This window comes from Artemia franciscana, chromosome 5, assembly GCF_032884065.1.
Source record: "Artemia franciscana chromosome 5, ASM3288406v1, whole genome shotgun sequence".
In the NCBI taxonomy this organism is placed as follows: domain Eukaryota; kingdom Metazoa; phylum Arthropoda; class Branchiopoda; order Anostraca; family Artemiidae; genus Artemia; species Artemia franciscana.
The window spans coordinates 45,997,914-46,021,961 of NC_088867.1; the positions used below are offsets into that span (position 1 = coordinate 45,997,914).

Below are 24,048 nucleotides of genomic sequence, written 5' to 3' on the forward strand. Positions count from 1 at the left end.
CACCAATTTGGACAAATTTCTAGCCTAAAGTGAACCGATTTTTACTTACAAGTCCCTCTCCCGAGATAGACATCAAGTTCAACCAGAAACAAATAATGGGTACACCAACAAGCAAAATTTGCAAACTCCTCATCTCTGAAAATGATTGTAACCTAACAGCCGATTATTACTTACTAGGTCCCTAAATGTCACTTCGCAGCCGGTTGAACTTTATCCTTTTCAATCGTAGACATCGTGACGGATGGAAACTTGGAACATTATCTTATGTAATCTAGTTGGTATTATAAAGCTATCTGTAACTTTTCAGGATCAAAATACCATCAGGGACCCATAAATTTCCTGTAATGACTCGCCATCCAGGATCGCTTATTATTGGATGGCGAGTCATTACAGGAAATTTATGGGTCCCTGATTCCATAGATGTGTACCAATTTGCACAAATTTGTAGCCCCTCGTGAGCCTCCTCTAGCAACCGATTCTTACTTACAAGTCCCTCTCCCGGGATATACATCCAAGTTCACCGGAAACAAATAATGGGTACACCAACTAGCAAAAGTTCCAAACCCCTTGTCGCTGAAGTCATTGTAGCCTAACAGCCGATTATTACTTACAACTCCCCTACATGTCTTACAATCGGGAACCAAGTTGTTCTTACCATCAATTACACCAGAAACAGATAATAGGTACACCAATCAGCAAAAGTTGCAAACCTCTCATTGCCAAAGATGATTATAAGCTAATAATCGACTGTTGCTTGGAAGTCCCCTACATATCTCACAATTGGTATCGGCCTATTTTTGGTTCAAGTGTGTACCTTACCACTGAAGTTGTCAACCCCTTGAAACTTTCAAACTGGTGTATGTCATGAAGGAATTTTTGTAACAAAAAATGGATGACATATACTTTGATCAGCTCATCAAGGTCTATCGATTATCATTGAAAAAAAAAATTCTATCTATCTTAGTTCAAAAGTTGACTTTTTTGCCGGAGGCCAACTTTCTAACACCACCACTTAGAAAGGAGCAAAGGATAAGCTCTAATTTCTTTAGCAATGAGAGAACTTTTAAAGTTTCAGAGGTATATCTGATACCATTTCTCTATTGCAATCCCAAGTAGAAAAAAAGAATGGTAGTCAGCTGAAATCACGAACAGAAATGGCTAGAAACAATAGATGGCAGCACTTTCGGACCCGTGGGAAAATCGCACTTTTTTGTTTCTGTAAATTTTTCTATTTATCACTCAAAGAAGATATATTGGCTGTGGGGCCGGGGAACTACCGCATATATTTAACACTTATAGATTTTAGTCCATCTTCAATTTGAAACTGGTGCCTGCCTGCTTGCCTGCTAGAACGGAGCTTTCCACTCGAAAGCAGAAACATGGTTTGATGAAACGAAAGCTTGGCTGCACAACTTCAGATACTCCTCTCTGACATAGGCTATATAACTCCACTTCACTTTGCACACCATAGGCTCTGGCTCGAGGACAAGCAAAAACCATCCTTTTTGGCCCCAGGCAAGAGTTCTACGGAGCTTTCCAAAATGTAATGTCATATTCATCAATCCGGCCTGAGGTCCACACTTTCCGTAAAAACCGCACAGGTTAGACCCTTACCAGTTTCCAGGAATAAGCTGAGATCGGCGGCATAGGAAAAAAAAACAAACAAAAAACGGGACAAAAACAAAGTGTTGCTCTCGCAACACAATTACCCCATATATGGGATATATTATTATCTATATATATATAAATAAGTTGTCTGTGTTTGTGTGTGTGTCGAGTGACGTCATGTTTGTGTGTCAACTGACGTCATGTTTGTCGACTGACGAAATTACAGACCGGGACATCAGGACACAAATGACGACCGGGACAAAAATGGCGACAGGGACACAGGGAATATAAATGACGACCGGGACACTCAAAGAGAAATTACAGACTGGGACACCGGGACACAAATGACGACCGGGACACAGGGAATATAAATGACGACCAGGACACTCAAAGAGAAATTACAGACCGGGACACCGGAACACAAATGACGACCGGGACAAAAATGGCGACAGGGACACAGGGAATATAAATGACGACCGCGACACTCAAAGAGAAATTACAGACTGGGACACCGGGACACAAATGACGACCGGGACACAGGGAAACAACTACAACGGGGACGCCGGGGGGCACAGGGGGATATATAAATGACGACGGGGACACAGGGAATGTTCGACTAGCAATCACCATCAACAAAGCTCAAGGGCAATCATTAGAATAATGAGGTATAGATCTGAACACAGATTGTTTTTCCCATGGACAATTATATGTTGCACGTTCAAGAGTCGGTAAACTTGACAATCTATTTATATGCACAGACAATGGGACAGCCAAGAATGTTGTATATTCGCAAGTTTTACGTAGTTATATATATATATATATATATATATATATATATATATATATATATATATATATATATATATATATATATATATATATATATATATATAAATATATATATAATATATATATACATATATATATATATATATATATATATATATATATATATATATATATATATATATAAATATATATATATATATATATATATATATATATATATATGTATATAGATATATATATATATATGTATATATATATATATATATATATATATATATATATATATATATATATATATATATATATATATATACATATATATATATATATATATATATATATATATATATATATATATATATATATATATATATATATATATATATATATATATATATATATCTACCTATATTCACAGGTGGGACACAGGGACACAACTACAATGACGCGTAACTAATATGGCGCGTAACAACTTACGCGCGCGGGGGGGCTTGGGGGGGGGGCGAAGCGCCCCCACCAACTAGGTGTTGGGGTGCTACCCAACAGCTAGTAGGATATATTATTAGAGGGATATATTATCCCTCTTCAGCTCCCTGCTCTTTACGCTAAAGTTTTTACTGTTTTAAAAAGTAGAGTTGAGAGAAAGAGTCAAACTTTAGCGTAAAAGCGGGGCGTTGAAGAGGGAACTGCCCTTTTCATATACGGGATAATTTCTGCTCGTTTTAAGTTTTAATGTCGCTCTTTACTTTCAGTTAAAAAAAGTTTAATTTCTGATTTCATTAAGATCTATTAACTCTTAGGGGAGTTATCCCCTTTTTGAAAATCAGGGAAATTTTCTCAGGCAAGCAGCTTTTAATGGGTCACATTAAAATTGGGGAATTTTATACATTTTAAATAAGCATCAAAATTTGATTCGTTTCTTATGTTCATTATTATCAAGACTGCTTCTTTCAGTTTAGGCTGCTTATGAAGTTTTCGGCTATGTTTTGTCTTATGGGGAAAAATAAAATGTTTGGCAGCAATTTTAAAATTTTCAAAGAAAAAATCGCTCAATTCTTGTGCGAGTACGGTCCTAACATTACCTCATGGTTATTGCTTACGAAGTTTACGAAATTTGTTGCAAGAATAAAAAAAATTAAACAAACAGTTTATAAATGCCAATTCCTTGCAACAGTAGGGAGCGAACTAGACCGTTCTCAGTTGAGAGGCCCAGTCATATCCACTAGGCTGTTGCAAGGTAATAATCTGTAGGATTTATTGATACAGTGACGTGTGTAATAAATCATAACAGCTAATGTCAGTGGAAGTAACAATCCATTGAAAGTGGCATATTTTACAATTCAGATTATAAGTTTATCTTCAGATTTTTACCAAAAATGGTTATTATGCAACAAATATAGGAAAACAGAAGAAACTTTTATGTTAGTATTACAGGGGGGGGGGTAGGTCTGAAGTCAATTTGTTTTCTTCTGAATTTAAAAAAACTAAATTACACTAGAAAAAGAACGAATTCAGGAGTTTTGGCTCGGGAGGGGGGGGGGAGTACAAAATAAATTTACAAAACGCACTAAAACTTTCCTTATATGCATTGTTTTTTTACGGTTCAGGTAAAAAAATAAGGGTAAATAAGGTAATAAATAAGGGTAATAAATAAGGGTAAATAAAAAATAAGGTAAAAATAAGCACAAGTCTTAGATACGTGATTGACATAATTGGAACGGATCTGCTCCATTTGGGGGAATTGGGGGGGGGGGGGTAATTCGGAAAAATGAGGTATTTGTAACTTACGAACTAGTGTAATTTAGTTTTTTTTAAATTCAGAAGAAAACAAATTGACTTCAGACCTACCCCCCCCCCTCTAATACTAACATAAAAGTTTCTTCTGTTTTCCTATATTTGTTGCATAATAACCATTTTTGGTAAAAATCTGACGATAAACTTATAATCTTAATTGTAAAATATGCCACTTTCAATGGATTGTTACTTCCACTGACATTAGCTGTTATGATTTATTACACACGTCACTGTATCAATAAATCCTACAGATTATTACCTTGAAACAGCCTAGTGGATATGACTGGGCCTCTCAACTGAGAACGGTCTAGTTCGCTCCCTACTGTTGCAAGGAATGTTGCTTGATCAAAATTGTTCGTTTAATTTTTTTTATTCTTGCAACAAATTTCGTAAACTTCGTAAGCAATAACCATGAGGTATTGTTAGGACCGTACTCGCACAAGAATTTAGCGATTTTTTCTTTGAAAATTTTAAAATTGCTGCCAAACATTTAATTTTTCCCCATAAGATAAAACATAGCCGAAAACTTCATAAGCAGCCTAAACTGAAAGAAGCAGTCTTGATAATAATGAACATAAGAAACGAATCAAATTTTGATGCTTATTTAAAATGTATAAAATTCCTCAATTTTAATGTGACCCATCAAAAGCTGTGTGCCTGAGAAAATTTCCCTGATTTTCAAAAAGGGGATAACTCGCCTAAGAATTAATAAATCTTAATGAAAATCAGAAATTAAACTTTTTTTAACTGAAAGTAAAGAGCGACATTAAAACTTAAAACGAGAAGAAATTACCCCGTATATGAAAAAGGCTCTTCCCTCTTCAACGCCCCAATTTTTACGCTAAAGTTTGACTCTTTCTCTCAACTCTACTTTTTAAAACAGTAAAAACTTTAGCGTAAAGAGCAGGGCGCTGAAGAGGGATAATATATCCCTCTAATAATATATCCCACTAGCTGTTGGGGGGGGGGGGCGCTTCGCCCACCCCCCAAGCCCCCCCGCACGCGTAAGTCGTTACGCGCCATATTAGTTAACTGCCATTGTAGTTGCGTCCCTGTGTCCCACCTGTGAATATATATATATATATATATATATATATATATATATATATATATATATATATATATATATATATATATATATTTAACTACGTAAAACTTGCGAATATACATCATTCTTGGCCGTCCCATTGTCTCTGCATATAAAAAGATTGTCAGATTTACCGACTCTTGAACATGCAACATATAATTGTCCAAGGGAAAAACGATCTGTATTCAGATCTATACCTCATTATTCTAATGATTGCCCTTGAGCTTTGTTGATGGTGATTGCTAATCGAACATTCCCTGTGTCACCATCGTCATTTATATATCCCCCTGTGCCCCCCGGCGTCCTCGTTGTAGTTGTTTCCCTGTGTCCCGGTCGTTATTTTTGTCCCGGTGTCCCAGTCTTTAATTTCTCTTTGAGTGTCGTGGTCGTCATTTATATTCCCTGTGTCCCGGTCGTCATTTTTGTCCTGGTCGTCATTTGTGTTCCGGTGTCCCGGTCTGTAATTTCTCTTTGAGTGTCCTGGTCGTCATTTATATTCCCTGTGTCCCGGTCATCATTTGTTTCCCGGTGCTTTGTTGATGATGATTGCTAATCGAACATTCCTTGTGTCCCGGTCGCTTTCTCTTTGAGTGTCCCGGTCTTCATTTATATTCCCTACTTCCCCCTGTCCCGGTCGTTATTTGTGTCCCGATGTCCCGGTCTGTAATTTCGTCAGTCAAAAAACATGACGTCAGTCGACACACAAACATGACGTCACCCGACACACACACACACAGACAACTTATTTTTATATATATAGATAATAATATATCCCATATACGGGGTAATTTCTGCTCGTTTTAAGTTTTAATGTCACTCCTTACTTTCAGTTAAAAAACCTTTTTTTTTATTTAATTTCTGAGCGTTTTTTTTTAGTTAATCCATGTTTTGATTCCGGCTCTCCACAGATGAATAATCAAAGCGAAATTTGAATCTTTATTTATTCGGCTAAATGGCTTTCCCATAGTTTTGATCGAATAATTTTGAGAAAAAAGGAGGGGGGAAGGAGGCCCAGTTGCCCTCCAATTTGTTGGGTACTTAAAAAGGCAACTAGAACTTTTAGTTTTTTACGAACGTTTTCATTATTAAAAGATAGACGTAACTTACGAATTAGCTTACGTAACAAATTTCTATATTCGGTTGTTTTTACTACGTATATGAGAGGGTTCGCCCACTTGTCAATACCTCGCTCTTAACACTAAAGCTTCAATTTTATACCCTGAATGACAAAGGCCGTAGAATAAATAGTTGAAATTACTAACAATGCTTTAGCGTAAAGATTGAAATATTAGGAGGAGGTGAGCCCCTTATATGCGTAATATTTTCTGTTCGTCTTAAGTTTTAGTGCTACTCCTTACTTTCAGTTAAAAAAAAACTTATTCATATTTATTTTTTCATTGTTTTTTTTTAAATAGTGCTAGAAAACGCTGCAACCCCTTCACGAAAATATTCTTAACCCATGACGAATTCCTCCACGGAAAGTTTCCCCAACATAACCCCCTCTTCTCAACCTCTCCTCCCAGTCAAAGCCCCCTGAAAACGTATGTATACTTCCCAATAACCATTACTATATGCAAACACTGGTCAAAGTTTGTAACTTGCGGCCCCTCCCAAGGGAAATGTGGGGAAGTAAGTCGTCCCCAAAGACATAGTTATAAGGTTTTTCGACTATGGTGAATAAAATGGCTATCTCAGAATTTTGATTAGACGGCTTATGTCAGTTATGTCAGTTGTTTCGGTTATGTCAGTTAGGTATCTTGGACTTGTTTTTATTCTTCCCACCAAGTTTCATCCTTGTCTCTCCGCTTTAAGTGTTTTCCAAGACTCTAAAGCTTTAGTGTAAAGAGCGAGGTATCGACGAGGGTTGAACCCCCTCATATACGCAATAAAACCTATGAATATAGAAGATCGTAATTCGTAAGTTGCGTATATTTACTAAAATAAGTGAAATTGGAGATAATCGTCATAAATAAGGTTTGGCAAGAGTCTTGAGTCGCGTGCGAAGTTCCAGGTTTCATGAAGTTTCATGTTTCATGAAGATTCATGAAGTTTTATGAAGATCCGATAACTTCTTCGTAAGTTAAAAATACGTCATTTTTTCTAGTTTTTCAGAATTACCCCCCCCCCCAATTCCCGCAAATGGAGCAGATCCGTTCCAATTATGTCAATCACGTATCTAAGACTTGTGCTTATTTTTCCCACCAAGTTTCATCCCGATCCCTCCACTCTAAGCGCTTTCCATGATTTTAGGTACCCTCCCCCCAAATTCCCCCCAATGTCACCAGATCCGGTCAGGATTTAAAATAAGAGCTTTGAGACACAATATCCTTCTAAATATCAAATTTCATTGAGATCCGATCACCCAATTGTAAGATAAAAATACCTCATTTTTTCTAATTTTTCAGAATTACAACCCCCCCCAACTACCCCAAACATAGTGGATTCGTTCCATTTATGTCAATCATGTATCTAGGACTTGTTCTTATTTTCCCACCAAGTTTCATCCCGATCCCTCCACTCTAAGGGTTTCCCAAGATTTTAGGTTTCCCCCTCCAAACTCCCCCCAATGTCACCAGATCCAGTCGGGATTTAAAATAACAGCTCTGAGACACGATATCCTTCCAAACATCAAATTTCATTAATATCTGACTAACCGTTCGTAAGTTAAAAATACTTCATTTTTTCCGAATTAACCGGCCCTTTACTCTCCCCCAGATGGTCAAATCGGGAAAACAACTATTTCTAATTTAATCTGGTCTGGTCCCTGATACGTCTGCCAAATTTCATCGTCCTAGCTTACCTGGAAGTGCCTAAAGTAGCAAAACCGGGACCGACAGACAGACCGACAGAATTTGCGATTACTATATGTCACTTGGTTAATACCAAGTGCCATAAAAACGAAGTTCATCTGAGGGAAGTAAAAGCAAAGTTGAAACTTAAAACGAACAAAAATTATTGTTTCCCAGTCTATCGAACATATATCACTTAAACTAGTACAAATAAAACAACTGATGACATTTCGCTATGTTTGAAATGATTATAGGAAACTAAGGGAGTGGGGCTAGATGCACTTCAATCTTTTGGTCACCTGAAAATAGCTCTAATAAATATGAGCCATTAAGCATCTTTCTATGATGTTCTGGTCACCCCCTAGCCCTGGTAGAAAAGGAAAACAGGAAATGTCAGTGCTATCCATGCGAAAAAGTGATTTTTTTGCTGTTCAAGGTGGAGGATTGTAATTAATCTATTCAAGGTTTTGACCATGCTGGTTCCAATGGTGCACTTTTATTTGAATCTGACACCATTTTAGTGAAATTTTGGACTCTTTTTTGAAGTTACCATAAATTTGATCTTACTGTAAACTTTTACCTTTAAGATTAACCAAAACAATAGTTATCATTCCTGGTTAGTGCCAGATGGCAATTTTCCTCACTAGTCGGTTTTTTCAAAATGCGTTTTTTAACTCTTGGATACTATGGGCTTTTGTTCGGTCTTTTCTAGGTTGCAGCTGCTGCTGTAACTATGATATACAAAAAAAGACCAGTAAGAAATCGGTTGATCGGTTAATCACCTTTAAAGCCAAAGAAGCCCTTAAAGCCAAAGAAGGAAACCATCCGCCTGAGCGAGCTAAAGCTAGCCCTAACTCCATGCTGAAATTCTTCAATCAGTCTAAAATGCCTCTAAACCCCACCATTAATATTCCAGACGAGCAAGGGTTAGACACAGCGGTGACGAGTCTAAATAAAAACGGTCTTAGCTCATAGTGACCTTGATCTTATTGAGTCGTTTAGAAATTCTATACAGACGACTTAACTATTCGGTAGTTACAAAAAGTGATTCTTCACAAGATACAACAGAGCTAAAGAGAGGAAAAACTTCTAGCTCCGGTGGAATTGTGGCATATCATCTTCGAACTGGTTCGCGTTGTTTAGCTTATCAACTTACCTTGCTATCTCGGGTGCATTTTGAATGCAGTACGTTCCCCAAATAATTTGAATTGGCTCTTCTTCCAAACCTTTCAAACAGTTCGTGGTAAAGAACCGGGAGCTACCCGGCTCAATAGTAACTGAAACTTCGAATAACGGAATTTTGATATCAATATAGTAAGTCAAAATGATTTTAAGTACTTAAGTTTCATTAAGTTTAGTCTTACCCATCGAAGGTTACGAGCCTGATAAAATTTGCCTGATTTTTGAAAAAAGGGGAAAGACCCTCTTAAGGTCATAAAATCTTAATGAGAATCACTTCATCAGAGACAGTATATCAAAGAACACTGTTGTAATGATTTCAATCTCCTATCTGCAGGAATATGGAATTTAATTTTTTTTTTTTAATTGAAAGATTTAATCATTCTGGTCTTCTTTCTTTTGGTATGTGGCTGAGTACTGAAGATTGGTCCGACATTTATAGCTTACAAAACCTTGATGAGAGAACAGCCACGTTTCATAAAAAGCCAATATATTTCCAATATATTAAGAAAATCAATTAAAAGAGAAATTCGTAAATTGGCACGATCATACTACAAAAATAAGATCGAAGAATTGTTCACTAATAAGCCAAAAAACTGGTATTCCGAGGTTAAAAAGCTATTTGGCAGGAGTCTTGACCAGCTTAATTTCAACTTACCAGAGCTCCCTGATGTTACTGCAAATAGTCTAAATAAATTTCTCGCTTCCATTGTCCAGAGCCTTCCAGCATTGCCAATCCAATTATTAACAGGAGCCCCATCCCCTCTTTTCCCGACTGTTTCCCCGTCTGAGATTGAAAGAAGAATTGATAAACTAAGAAAGACAAGTGTTTGTCCTTTGGATATCCCATTTCCTCTTATTAGAGCCTTCGGTGACTTCCTGTCTAAGCCCTTGTCTGTCCTGTTTAACGAAATTACTAAGTCTGGGCAAATTCCAACAATTTGGAAACAGGGTTTTATTACCCCTTTGAAAAAGAAAAACGGAAAGCCTGGCTTTGATGGCGTTCGACCTATTACGCTTACTCCTATTTTTTCAAAATTGTATGAAGGATTCCTTGCAGATTTGCTAAAGGAAAAAATCCTACCTCTTACTGACCTGAAACAATTTGGAAACCTAAAATCAACTTCTACTTCCCACTACCTCATTTCTCTTATTGACCACATCGGGAAAATCCTCGAAAAACCTAATTCCTGGCTAAACTTAATTTCTATTGACCTTCAGAAAGCCTTTGACCTTGTTAACCACAATATTTTAATTGAGAAACTAGAAAGCGAGTTCAATATCGATCCCTTACTGGTAAAATTGGTTGCCTCCTTTTTAACAAATAGATCACAGGTGGTTAAATACCAGAACCATTACTCAAATCCTCTCCCTATCTACAATGGCATACCCCAAGGAACTCTCCTAGGCCCCCTCCTTTTTTCAGTCATGGTTAACAGCCTTGCGAAGGAAGTTCCCGACCGTTGGAAATTTGTTGATGACCTAACGATTGTTGAAAGTTGCTTCAGAAATTTACTAAGTGACCCTATGAGTATTCTCAATGAAATTGGAAGTGAGGCTTTGGACCTAGATATGACCGTAAACCCCTCTAAGTCCATGATAATGCCGATTTGTTTCCTCAAATCCTCGCCCTGTTTTCTTAATCCTATCCCTCCTGAAATTTATGCATCCTCGGTTAAATTACTTGGAGTCACAATTTCTTCAAATTTAAAGTGGGATATCCACGTTAAAGATATCATCCATAAAGCTGATGCGTCTATCGCCCTCCTTAAGCTCCTAAATAAATATAGCGTCCCCCCTTCTCACTCCTTAAGGTTGTACACGTCTTTTGTCCGTCCACATCTTGAATATGCTTGTCCAGTTTGGCACCCTGGCATCTCCCGTGAAGAATCAGACAAAATTGAGTCAATCCAAAAAAGAGCCTTGCGAATAATTTTCAAAGAAGGCAAGGTGCCTTACTCTCTGCTCCTAAAAAAAGCTAGTTTGGAAACCCTTGAGCGAAGGAGGTCGTCGTTGTGCCTCTGTTTTTCAAAAAATGCAATAACGAACCCTCGAACGGCAAGTGTTTTCCCCAAACGTCACTCACCATCCAGATTACGACAGCCTCGAGCTGTTTCTGAGCCTATCCCAGTTTTGTCTCCCATTCGCTGCGTTACTTCCAGATATGAAAAAACCTTTGTCCCCTTCATCACAGAAAAAATAAATAAAATAGCCAACTAGTTTCTCCTCCCTCCCCCTTCTTTTTTTTGTGAGGTGCTTTAGGTCGTTACACTAATTTGCTTGCCTCCCGCTGTTTTGGTTTAGTTTCCCTTTTAATTCATATGTGTTTTTCGTGTGTTTTATGCTTCGTTCTTTTTTTTGTGAGTTTTTGGACTTTTTTTAGTGTCCCTTTTAATTTGTAGATATATATGTTTATTTCTTGTTCATTTCTGTGTTATTATACTTTTTTGTCCCCTTTCCTTTTTTTTCTGACTTATATATTTTTTTATTTATTTTTTTGACTCATAATTTGATTATTTATTATTATTAGCTTTGTGTTTTTTGCTTTGTTTGTTTTATTAGTCGACTCCGAAGTCCAAATTCGGCCCTTTGAGGGCTTGTGATAGTGATTTTTTTGAAATAAATATCTTATCTTATACCTCCCTCGCCACTTTTTTTCAAAATCGTTTGATTATAATTCTGAGATTACTATTTTGTTCAGCGTAGTTGAAAGGTCTAATAACTATGTCTTTGGAGATAGAATAACCCCCCACAGCCCCTGGGGAAAGGTGTTTATGTTATAAAATTTGTCCATTGTTTACGCAGGCTATATAGTATTTGTAATTGGGAAGTATGCATACATTTTTTCGGGTGGAGGGGAGGACGAATTTTCTGCTGCAGGGACTTTGCTAGGGGAGAATTTTCCATGGAGAGGGAAGTTTCCAGGGGGTGAACTTTTAAGCGTCAACTGTGTATAGGGGAAATATAGGGCTAGAATTCCTATACAAAATTTCTTTATATATCTTGCTTTCTTCGTAGCGACTCAACTTTACGCGTGGAGGTGTTCAGAGTAATTGTCCGGGGTAAATTTTCACCAGGATTGAATTGTCCAAAGGATATTTCCGTGGGGAGGGGTTATTCCGTGGAGGTGGAACCAGATTCCCTGGCGTTATTTAAAAATAAAATGATCAGACATTAAATGAAAAAAAGTTTTTTCAACTGAAAGTAAGGAGCAACATTAAAACTTAAAACGAACAGAAATTATTACGTATAAAAGTGGGATTGCCCCATCCTCAACACCTCGATCTTTATGCTAAAGTTTACATTTGGTCCCAATTCATTAAAAACGACTCCTGAAATACAAGGGTCGTTTAATTAGAACAATAAGTAACTAAAAGTGTCGAAAAACCTTATTGTGAAGAGCGAGGTGTTGAAGAAGGGACAAAACCCCACTCATATGTGTAATAATATTAACAGTTCATGGTAACAAACTGTAAGTAAGGAGCGACACGGCTCAATAGTAACTTTAATTTTCATTAAGTTTTAGTGTTATATATCAAAGGTTACGAGCCTGAGAAAATTTCCCAAAAGGGGAGAAACATCCCCTAATAATCGAAAAATCTTAGTGATAATCACATCATCAGATTCAGCGTATACGAGAACCTTATTTCAGAGGTTTCAACATCCTATCTGCAAAAACGCGGATGCGCGTTGGCAACTAGACCTCCTCCCAAGCCCCATTTTCCCCAAATTATGAGATAGCCATTTTTTATTATAGTTGAAAGGTCCAATAGCTATACCTTTGGATATAAAATACCCCTTCCCCCCACAAACCCTAGGGGAAAGTTCTTTAAGTTATAAAATTTGCCCATTGTTTACGCAGAATATTTGTTATTGGGAAGCATGCATACGTTTTTTTGTGGGGGGGGACGAATTTTCTGCTGGGGGTTGTTCCACGGGGGAATTTCCTATGGGGAGGGAAGTTTCCAGAGGATGAAATTGTCAGGGGAAATTTTACTCTGAGGTATTTTCCTGAATTACTATACATTGTTTTTTTTATGTGTCTTGCTTTCTCTTTTTCGTTTCAATTTTACGCGTGAAGCTGTTAAGGTAATTGTCCGAGGTAAATTATGCTAATATCTCAAAATATTTCTTAAGCCTTATTTCTCAAAATAAGGTGTTGTCATAAGGTTTTTGTACAGGTTCTTGTATATTTTGTCATATGGTAGACAAATATTTTTGGAAATGGTAAGTAGTTGCATTGATATTGCTGCTAATCTAAATTCGTCTTTGGTCCTGCTGCCTTGTGGGCTATACAATGAGACTAAACATCATTATTAACTGCAATATCGACTTTTACTGTAATTCGCCAAAAGATGCTAACAACACAAATAGAAAAAGTTATTGATTTATAGAAATAATTTAATTTGAAAAAAATAAGCACGTCCCAGTGCCAGGGACTAAACCTTTTATTTAAGCCTGATTTCATTCATAATATTTTACACTACAACAGAAAACGCATAGGGTAATGCAGCAGAATATGATTATATAGATTCTTAAATAATAGGAAATAAAATAAAAATATTGTTATCTTTATAGCCACCTGTACCTGTAGGGAGATTGGCTGATGGTGAAATCTACGACGCCACTTTTTTTGGACCACAATGTAATCAAAATGCGGAGGATGGAGATGAAGATTGTTTGCTTCTAAATGTTTTTACGCCCGAAGTATGTTTAAATTATTGTCACTTATCTGTTTTCGTTACCTTTTTTATTAGTAGCAGAAACAAAAATAAAAAAAAATCAACAACATTAAAAAGCATCGAAGAGGCTGAAAAGCATCTATGTGACACATAAAATTTGAGGCATATTCCTTTATAGGTTAATGTCCGTAACTCTCAAGGAAAATTCATTTATTGGGAACATATATATATATATATATATATATATATATATATATATATATATATATATATATATATATATATATATATATATATATATATATATATATATATATATATATATATATATATATATATATATATATATATACTAGCTGTTGGGGTGGCGCTTCGCGCCACCCCAACACCTAGTTGGTGGAGGCGCTTCGCGCACCCCCCAAGCCCCCCAGCGCGCATAAGTCGTTACGCGCCATATTAGATACGCGCCATTGCAGTTGTGTCCCTATGTCCCACCTGTAAATACAGATATATATATATATATATATATATATATATATATATATATATATATATATATATATATATATATATATATATATATATATATATATATATATATATATATATATGTTTTTAACTACGTAAAACTTGCGATCATACAACATTCTTTGCTGTCCCATTGTCTGTGCATATAAATATATTGTCAGGTTTACCGACTCTTGAACATGCAACATATAATGGTCCATGGGAAAACAATCCGTATTCAGATCTATACCTCATGATTCTAATGATTGCCCTTGAGCTTTGTTGATGGTGATTGCTAATCGACCATTCCCTGTGTCGCCGTCGTCATTTATATATCCCCCTGTGCCCCCCGGCGTCCCCGTTGTAGTTGTGTCCCGGTCGTCATTTATATTCCCTGTGTCCCGGTCGTCATTTGTGTCCCGGTGTCCCAGTCTGTGATTTCTCTTTGAGTGTCCCGGGCGTCATTTATATTCCTTGTGTCCCGGTGTCCCGGTCGTCATTTGTGTCCCGGTGTCCCGGTCTGTATATACATTCGTTTTTGAATTGGTCTTTTTTTTAAGTTTTTAGTTTTTTACCTTTTTTTAGTTTTTTTAGTTATACCTCATGATTCTAATGATTGCCCTTGAGCTTTGTTGATGGTGATTGCTAATCGAACATTCCCTGTGTCCCCGTGGTCATTTATACATCCCCCTGTGCCCCCCGGCGTCTCCGTTGTAGTTGTGTCTCTGTGTCCCGGTCGTCATTTATATTCCCTGTTTCCCGGTCGTCATTTGTATCCCAGTGTCCCGGTCTGTATATACATTCGTTTTTGGAATGGTATATGATGAAATAAATTTTTGTATTTTTCCCCTTTTTTTTTTTTTTTTTTTTTTTATTTTTTTTTTTTTTTTTTTCTCCTTTATTTTTCCTTTTTTTTCCTTTTTTTCTTTTTTTTCTTTTTTAGTTTTTTTAGTTTTTTTTTTTTAGCTTTTTTAGTTTTTTTTATTAGTTTTTAGTTTTTTTTCTTTTTAGTTTTTTTGTAGTTTTTACCTTTTTTTTAGTTTTTTTTAGTTTTTTTTTTTACTTATGTCCTGGTCGTCATTTATACTCCCTGTGTGCCTTTCGTCATTTGTGTCCCGGTGCTTTGTTGATGGTGATTGCTAATCGAACATTCCTTGTGTCCCGGTCGCTTTCACTTTGAGTGTCCCGGTCGTCATTTTTATTCCCTATGTGCCGGTGTCCCGGTCGTCATTTGTGTCCCGATCTGTAATTTCGTCAGTCGAAAATATGACGTCAGTCAACACACAAACATGACGTCACCCGACAGACCCACACACACACAGACAACTTATTTATATATATATATATATACTAGCTGTTGGGGTGGCGCTTCGCGCCACCCCAACACCTAGTTGGTGGGGCGCTTCGCGCCCCCCCCCAAGCCCCCCCGCGCGCGTAAGTCGTTACGCGCCATATTAGTTACGCGCCATTGTAGCTGTGTCCCTGTGTCCCACCTGTGAATAGAGATAGATATATATATATATATTTTTAACTACGTAAAACATGCGAATATACAACATTCTTCGCTGTCCCATTGTCTGTGCATATAAATAGCATTTATATTCCCTGTGTCCCGGTCGTCATTTGTGTCCTGGTGTCCCAGTTTGTAATTTCTCTTTGAGTGTCCCGGTCGTCATTTATATTCCCTGTGTCCCAGTGTCCCGGTCGCATTTGTGTCCCGGTGTCCCGGTCTGTAATTTCTATTCAAACAATCCCTGTGTCTCAGTCGTCAATTATATATCCCGCCTGTGCCCCCGGCGTCCCCGTTGTAGTTGTGTCCCTGTGTCCCGGTCGTCATTTATATTCCCGGTCGTGATTTGTGTCCGGGTGTCCCAGTCTGTAATTTTTCTTTGAGGTTCCCGGTCGTCATTTATATTCCCTCTGTGTCGGTCGTCATTTGTGTCCCGGTCTGTAATGCGGTTTTGCGTTCTTTAGCCGCAAGCCTGTTTTCTTGCTGTTCTTGTGATTCCTCGGCACGCTTTCTTTTCTTACTTTCTCTATCAGCTGCAAGCCTGTTTTCTTGCTGTTCTTGTGATTCCTCGGCACGCTTTCTTTTCTTACTTTCTCTATCAGCAGCAAGTTTTTTGGCATAGACTCTTTGAGCAGCTTCCTCGGCTGTTGCCATTGTAGGTTCTTCAGTCATTTTACAATTAAACATTTTTCCGTGAACGCATGTCTTAAATATCTTTAATGACGTCACCGTCATAGCAAAAATGACGACAACTAACTTCATGACGTCAGTCGACACAGAAACATGACGTCACCTGACAGACAGACACACAGACAGACAACTTATTTATATATATATAGAAGATATATATATATATATATATATATATATATATATATATATATATATATATATATATATATATATATCAATTTGCTGCGAACACAAAGAAATTACAAAACCCTAAGGTACAAAGTTGGCCGGTTATCTCTCTGCCAACCCTTCCCCTCTCTCCATCATTTTGTTTAGCAGAAAGCTAGAAATATTGCACCTTCTTTGACGCAAGATCACTTAAGAATTCAAAACCTTTATAATTTGAGGCACAAAGTGGGCCTTTTGCCCATGTTCCTTTTCCAATATTTATTTAATATTAAAAGGAGGTATATTTCAGAAACTTCCGTAGACTATAATGTAACTTGTTATCTGAAGACGGTACTTGTATGATCTACGCCCTTCAGCTTTAGTTGTTCATTCATTAAGGCTTTGAAGAACCGGTTTTTTTTGTTAGTCTCTTTCAGCTTAGCGTGAGACAAGACAAAGAGAAATGACGAAATAGATAGAAAATGTATAAATTAGGCAGAGGCGCCATTTGGGCCAAATCTTGGGGTGGGCATGAACTCCAATACGTCGGTGAAAGTACAAACAATACGTCGATGAAAGTAATAGGCGTGCAGTAATTTCAAATCAATTGGACAGAATGGATTATTATGGCCGGCAAAGGGCCCTTTATGGTGGAAGCTTGGCCCCCCCGAAAAATCTGGGGTGGGCATTTGCCCACCCCTTCCCCCCAAATGGCGCCTCTGAAATTAGGCTATATATTTGCATATTAAGGATGGGGTAAGGGTACAGTATTGGACGGTATAAAGTAAGAAAACAATTCTTACTACATTATATGCAGACTAATTGTACGTAACGCATTAGGCATGCAGATCCGCTATGCTTTACCCCCACCCCCCCTAATGTGCAAAAACGTAGCCCAAATTTGTTTCTAAGGCAAATTGGTTTCTAAAATCTTGTATCGCGAACGTAAGACAATAACCAGTTTTCATGGTCTTTATTCAAGACAATATTAGCTTCGGTTCGGTGCGAATCTATATTCTACCTATATTTTAATGGAATATTTAGTCGGTATTTGGGTTAGGTTAGTTTAGGTTACGTATTTAATATAATGCGGTCTGGGTAAACCCATTCCATAATTCTTTGCTGTAGTTTTCATAATTTTGTTGATAAAGTATTATATTTTCATCAAATTTCGTTTTGTTTCATTATCATTAACGAAACTTCACTTCTCGATAGAACTTGAGTTTGGTGGCTATAAGACACAACTACCCTAAAGTATCATATTTTTATCGTACTTAGGTATATTTTATTAGAACTGAGCGTCATAAAAAAAAATACTAGAAGAATATTAGGTAGGGTGTAGATCCTACAAGTACACTGAATGCCATATGGTATTTCATCCCCCTTGTTGGAAACCCCCTAGTTCCAGAAAAACTTTATTTCCTTTACGTCCAAGCAAAGGACTCTTATACAACTAATGGGGTTTCATTTCGGAAAAAAAAATCTAACTTATTTATTTAGCGTTAGCAGCAAATCAGTAACACATGAAGGTAGTCAAGATTTTCCAGGACGATCACTAATTCTCAAGTTAATACTAATACTCTTTGGAAAAAAATAAATCGTATTATTTATTAATTTAATAGGTTAAAGAAATAAAATTTATTCATTTAAAATGAATAAAAAAAATTCAATCATGTGCTTTGTTTTTCAGCTACCTAACGGTACTGACCCAAACATACCTGTAATGGTTTTCATTCACGGTGGAGGGTTCTCTCGTGGCGGGTCTTTAACTTACCAGCCATATGCTCTGTTGGATCGTCGAGTGGTTCTCGTTGTTATTCAATACCGCCTTGGACCTCTCGGTAAGTTTGTATTGCATCTCATGGGTGTGTGGGACATTTGCTATAGTTTGGGGTAGGGTGAAGGAAAAGGTTGTTGATATAGTTATAAAGGACGGGGTTTCAAGTCCGTTTTTTTTCTGAAAACTCTCAATTTTTCAAATATCTCCATTTACCAATTTATATGTTTTTGCTTTCTAGGGTATTGAAGACGGGGGGATGAATATAATTACAAACATCAAAAACAAGAAGAAGAATAACGAATTCTTTTCGTAAGACAGTGGAATTCCAATTTGAATGAATACTGTGGCCCTATGTCCAAGGGCCGTCCACAGCAAAAGACAAATATATACGAGAAGAAAGACTTACAACAACATACGACCAATAAGATTAAAATTGATTTTTCTTTAGAAGAGTTCCACCCTCCTTAGCGAAGTTCAACCAGAAATGATAAATAAAGTGAGATGAAACAATGAAATTCATTGATAAGAAAGAAGAATAATTAAGACCACATTTTTATTGCTAATCTTGCCTTTTTGGCAGCTAATTTCAAAGGTCTTTTTGTAACTGGTTCTGCGTTAATGTCTACTAGTTTTTTTTAAAATGTTTTGTAAGATCGTGTTTAATTAAATTTGTGTATAGAGCATTTAGTGAATATTCTCCCAAATCCCTATTTAAGAAAATGTTGTTATTAGTTTTAAGTCTGATTTCAATTGCCTCTCGAACTACTTGCATTATGCCTAGGTCATTGCTAATAAGGGCAGATTCTTCACAAAGTATTTCGTGGCTAGGAATTTCAAAAACATGGTTGCTTAAAGCAAAATCAAAAGAAACATTAGCAATATTAGAATATATAGCTTTGATGATATCATCTTTATGCTGTTGTAGGTGTAATTTTATTGCCACGGGAACTCGTTTTGGAAGCAAAAAGAATGCTGGACCTTTTTCGACAGTTTGATTCCTTTGGTTATTTGGATTGGTTATTCAATTTTTTGAAGAGACGTTCCCTTAATAAGCGGAAATCATGACTAAACAATTGATTTTTCAATTTAGAAACCTGGCTAAAATCAACAGAGGACATATCTTCAAATAAGAATTTTTCTAAAAATTTTCTTTAAGAGGAAATAGCATATCTTTATTTTGTTTTTAATAATATGTATCAATTTTTTTAATCGTAATGCTTCAGCAATTTGCTCGTCTTTCCGGGTATATGATCGTAATCTTAATCATGAAAACTTGGGAATAAGATTTTCCATTCTGCAAGATTCCAATGATTGTGTTAATATTATTTGTCCTATAATAATTGGGTAATAATAATCGCATATTTTTTTCCTAAACTAATAAAATAAAAGATATCATTGCTCCCCGCAAGCAAGAGGTAAATACCACCGAAGACCACAGCCTTTCCATCACAAAACATCAAAAACAAGAATAACAATAGGGATTTCTTTTCGTAAGATAGTAGAATTCTAATTTGAATGAATATCTCGGCCCTATATCCGAGGCAAAAAATAAATATATAAAAGAAGAAAGTTTTACAACAACATATGACCATTAAAACTAAAATGAACATTTTTTAAAACAGTCCCAGCATCATCACTTCAGAGAAATTCAACCAGGACTGATAAATAAAGTGAGGTGAAACATGGCGATTCATCGAAATGAAAAAAGAATAATTAAAATCTCATGACTAGATATATTAATTATTGGTAGCATAGATAAAATCGATTTTACTACTTACAGAAAACCAACCCAAAACAATAGATACTTGCATTTCAAATCAGACTACCCTCCACAAGTTTAAGAGCTGTCATAATCTTTCTCGTCGATCCTGTCCTAAACTTGTGTTCTGACTTCCACATCACAGCAGAACTAAACTTTATCAGGGACGTACTGTTTGGAAATGGGCATCCTAATTTATTTATTAGTAATACAATTAATCGTAGACTGAAAAGACACTCCCATAGAATCAATGGTAGTTTACCATGTGAGAATTCTAATAAGCCCTCAAACATAATGTATCTTCTATACACCCCAAAAATTACTAAGAATCCTTAAAAAGTTTGCACACAAAATAACCTGGATGTAGTAAGCACCAGCAATTTCCAATACATAAATTTCCTAAATTCTGGTAAAGATAAAAACCTCGGTTACTCGCTAATAAGGGGTCTATCAAATAACATGCGACTGTAGCAAATGCTATGCAGGAAGAAATCGCAGAAATTTAGGGAAACTTCTGCAACAGCATAAAGATAATATCATCAAAGCTCTAAATTCCAATATTGCTGATTTGTCTTTTGATTCTGCTTTAAGCAGCCATGTTTTTGAAAATCCTAGCCATATAATACTTTTTGAAGAATCCACCCTTATTACCAGTAACCTAGGCATAAAGCAGGTAGCTATTGAAATCAGATTTAAGTTTAATAATAATATTTCCTTAGATAGGGACTTGGGGGAATATTCACTAAATACTGTATACACAAATTTAATTAAAAGTAATCTTACAAAAAAACAGTAGATATTAATACAAAACCAGTTACAAAAACACTTTTGAAGTTAGCCTCCAAAAAAGAAAGATTAGCAATAAAAACATGTTTGTAATTATTCTCCTTTCATTTCAATGAAATGCCCTGTTTAACCTCAGTCATGGCTGAACTTTGCTGAAGTAAGAATGCCGGGACAGTTCTAAAAAAAATTCATTTTAGTTTTATTGGTAGTATGTTGTTTCACGTCTTTCTTCTTTTATATATTTGTGTTTTGCTGAGAACGGCCCTTGGACATAGGGCCGATACATTCATTCAAATTAGAGTTCCACTGTCTTACAAAAAGAATTCCCTATTTTTCTTCTTGTTTTTGACGTTTGGGATGGAAAGGCGGCTTGGTCTTCGTCGCTATTTACGTCTTGCTTATGAAGAATTGTTGGCAAATGATATACTTCTATTTTATTAGTTTAGGTAAAAATCACGCCAATAGTATTAACCAACAAAAATTCTTGGAATCTTGCAGACTGAAAAATCTTATTCCCAAGTCTTAAGATTCAGATTACATTTAAATACCCGGAAAGAAGAGCAATTTGCTCATACATTACAATTAAAAACATTATTACACATTATTAAAGACAAAAAACAAAAAAAAAATACATTTTTTTCCTTTCTTTAGATAATAGAAAAATTTTAGAAATTAATTTTTTAAAAATTTAAAAAATTAATAGATATTTAGAAAAATCTTTAGATAAATTCTTATTTAAAAATCTGTCCTCTGTTGATTTTAGCCAGGTTGCTAGATTGGAAATTAATTTGTTTAGTCATGATTTCTGCTTATCGAGGGAACGACCTATTATGATATTAATCTTTAATGAATAACCCTATTTATACTCCAAGATTCACTCCTGGACCGGCTGTTGCTAATCTTTCCTCTAGAACGTGGAATTCTTTTTTCCATTTGAATAAAATCAGAAAATGTTGCCCTCTCCCCTATATTTTAAAAATATGATTTGACCCCCCTCCCAAAAAAAGAATGTTGAATGAGTGAATAAGTACGATTGGGGGGATTCAGTTAACACCCTATCCGATCAAAATAGCTCTAATGGAGCTAAAGAAGGCCCTAGACGGTCAATCATTTTGATCAAGCAGTTTCGTCAATAGATTCACGTGCGCTTCAGTCAACTTTTAATCTTGACCAAAGCATGTCTGTCAATCACCTTTTGCTCGTGATTAAAATTTCTTCTTGATATATAAATTTGATTTTTGTTACTAAACTGTATAATCCGTTTTAATGTCTGTGCTCGCCCACAATATTTTGTCAAATGTCCCACTTTTCTTATTTCGGTTATAATGGTCTTTCATTTTGACCTTTGATAAATCAGGGTGCTCCCTTTATAACTCTATAAACAGATAAACTCACGTTCCACATTTTTGCTGTACGAGTTTTGGGGAAGTGATTTTTCTCCCATGGCTTTTGGCGCGTGACTGACGCAATGCTTGAACAAAGCTGACTAGACGGTCAATCGACCCCGTCAACCCCTTGAGCCCTTCAAACTTTCTATCAATAACCGTCAACACTTCATTTAAGCGTCAAACTAGTTCTTGGACCGTCAGTTATGCTTGAGTCAATCGATTGACAGAAGCCTTTGATCGAAATGATTGACTGCCTTGGGCCTCCTTAAGCTGCAAGATGGTGCAAGACTAAGAAATCTATTAAGCTCAAATATTATTCTTATGCCTCTAATTGATATACCTTTTCGGAGGAATTAAAAAAAAAGAAAATATAAAACATGACTCCTTTGAAAACATGACTTGTATTTGTAGATAAGCCTCAAAGCTTTTACTATTGATATATTTCAGGATGGTTTTCAATGCAAACGGACGACATCCCAGGGAATGCTGGACTCTTTGACCAAATAGAAGCTTTGCGATGGGTTCAAAAGAATATTAGAGTTTTTGGTGGAAATCCCGATCGTGTTACCATTTTTGGAGAAAGTGCTGGATCAGGCTCAGTTTCCCTTCTGATGCTTGCGCCACAAGCGAATGGTAAACGACTTGTTTCTTTGCAGCGATGCCAGTTTGTTTCAATTTTCTTGTGGGGACAAGGGCCAAGATTTTTACTTGGGACGATCAATAGAAGAACAATTCATTCTGTCACATCTTGTCCCTTCCTTAGAAGAAAAAATACGGTATATGTCCAGAATATTTTAAGATTAAGAGAAACAGTGCTTTTCTGTTTTAATGATTTTTTAGTCCCCCTGAAAACCTTTCATCACATTTTCATGAAATAATTGCACAAGACTATTGGAAGGAAAAGGGCCAAGCTCCCTCATGTGATGAACAGTAGCTCCATTTTCTGAAAAGCTTAATTTTCAGAGAATGTCGGCAAATTTTGAAAAAAAACTATTGGCTTGAATAGAAAATACCAATAAAAAGATCACACTTCGCCATGCACAGTCATCAATGTAAGAACTTCATTACAATTTACCCAAACAATCTCATTCTCTTTTTGTTCAATCCTCTAATCATTCAATCAGTTATTTTTTCTGTTTTATTTAAGATAAAAAAAAAATTTTTAAGCAATTGGTATTTGAAATTATTAGTATGCATTGGAACTGAATTTAAAAATAAAAGTTTCAATGACCTTAAACAGTAGTGGAATCTCTGATAAGAATCGGCTACAATGTTTCCAGTTCTCTTTTAAAACAGTATACAAAATATAAGCAATATTTGGTAAACAATTGGTGGGTGGCTTTCATGGCTCGGTAGAATTTTGAACAGGAATATGTTATATTTTGTATTATGGCTTTGGACTTGCTCGATTGACTTACGAATAAGTGCCATATTAGACAAATTCAGAAAACAGATCTTTTTGAGTCAAATGGGATTTTGGAAAGAAAAGCAGGACTTCTTTGTTCAAACTGTAAGTAAGGAGCGACTCGATTCAATAGTAACCGAAAGTC

The 24,048-nt window shown here is 36.1% G+C and overlaps 1 protein-coding gene across 1 annotated transcript in view; it reads left to right on the forward strand.

The window, feature by feature from the left end:
• The window catches only part of LOC136027489 (carboxylesterase 4A-like), a 73,845-nt gene that overhangs the window by 32,422 nt on the left and 17,375 nt on the right, over nucleotides 1–24,048 (forward strand). The window contains exons 2-4 of the mRNA XM_065704800.1: nucleotides 13,825–13,953; nucleotides 18,476–18,626; nucleotides 22,946–23,131. Of these exons, the coding sequence (XP_065560872.1) occupies nucleotides 13,825–13,953; nucleotides 18,476–18,626; nucleotides 22,946–23,131 (466 nt within the window). The remainder of the gene's footprint in view (nucleotides 1–13,824; nucleotides 13,954–18,475; nucleotides 18,627–22,945; nucleotides 23,132–24,048) is intronic.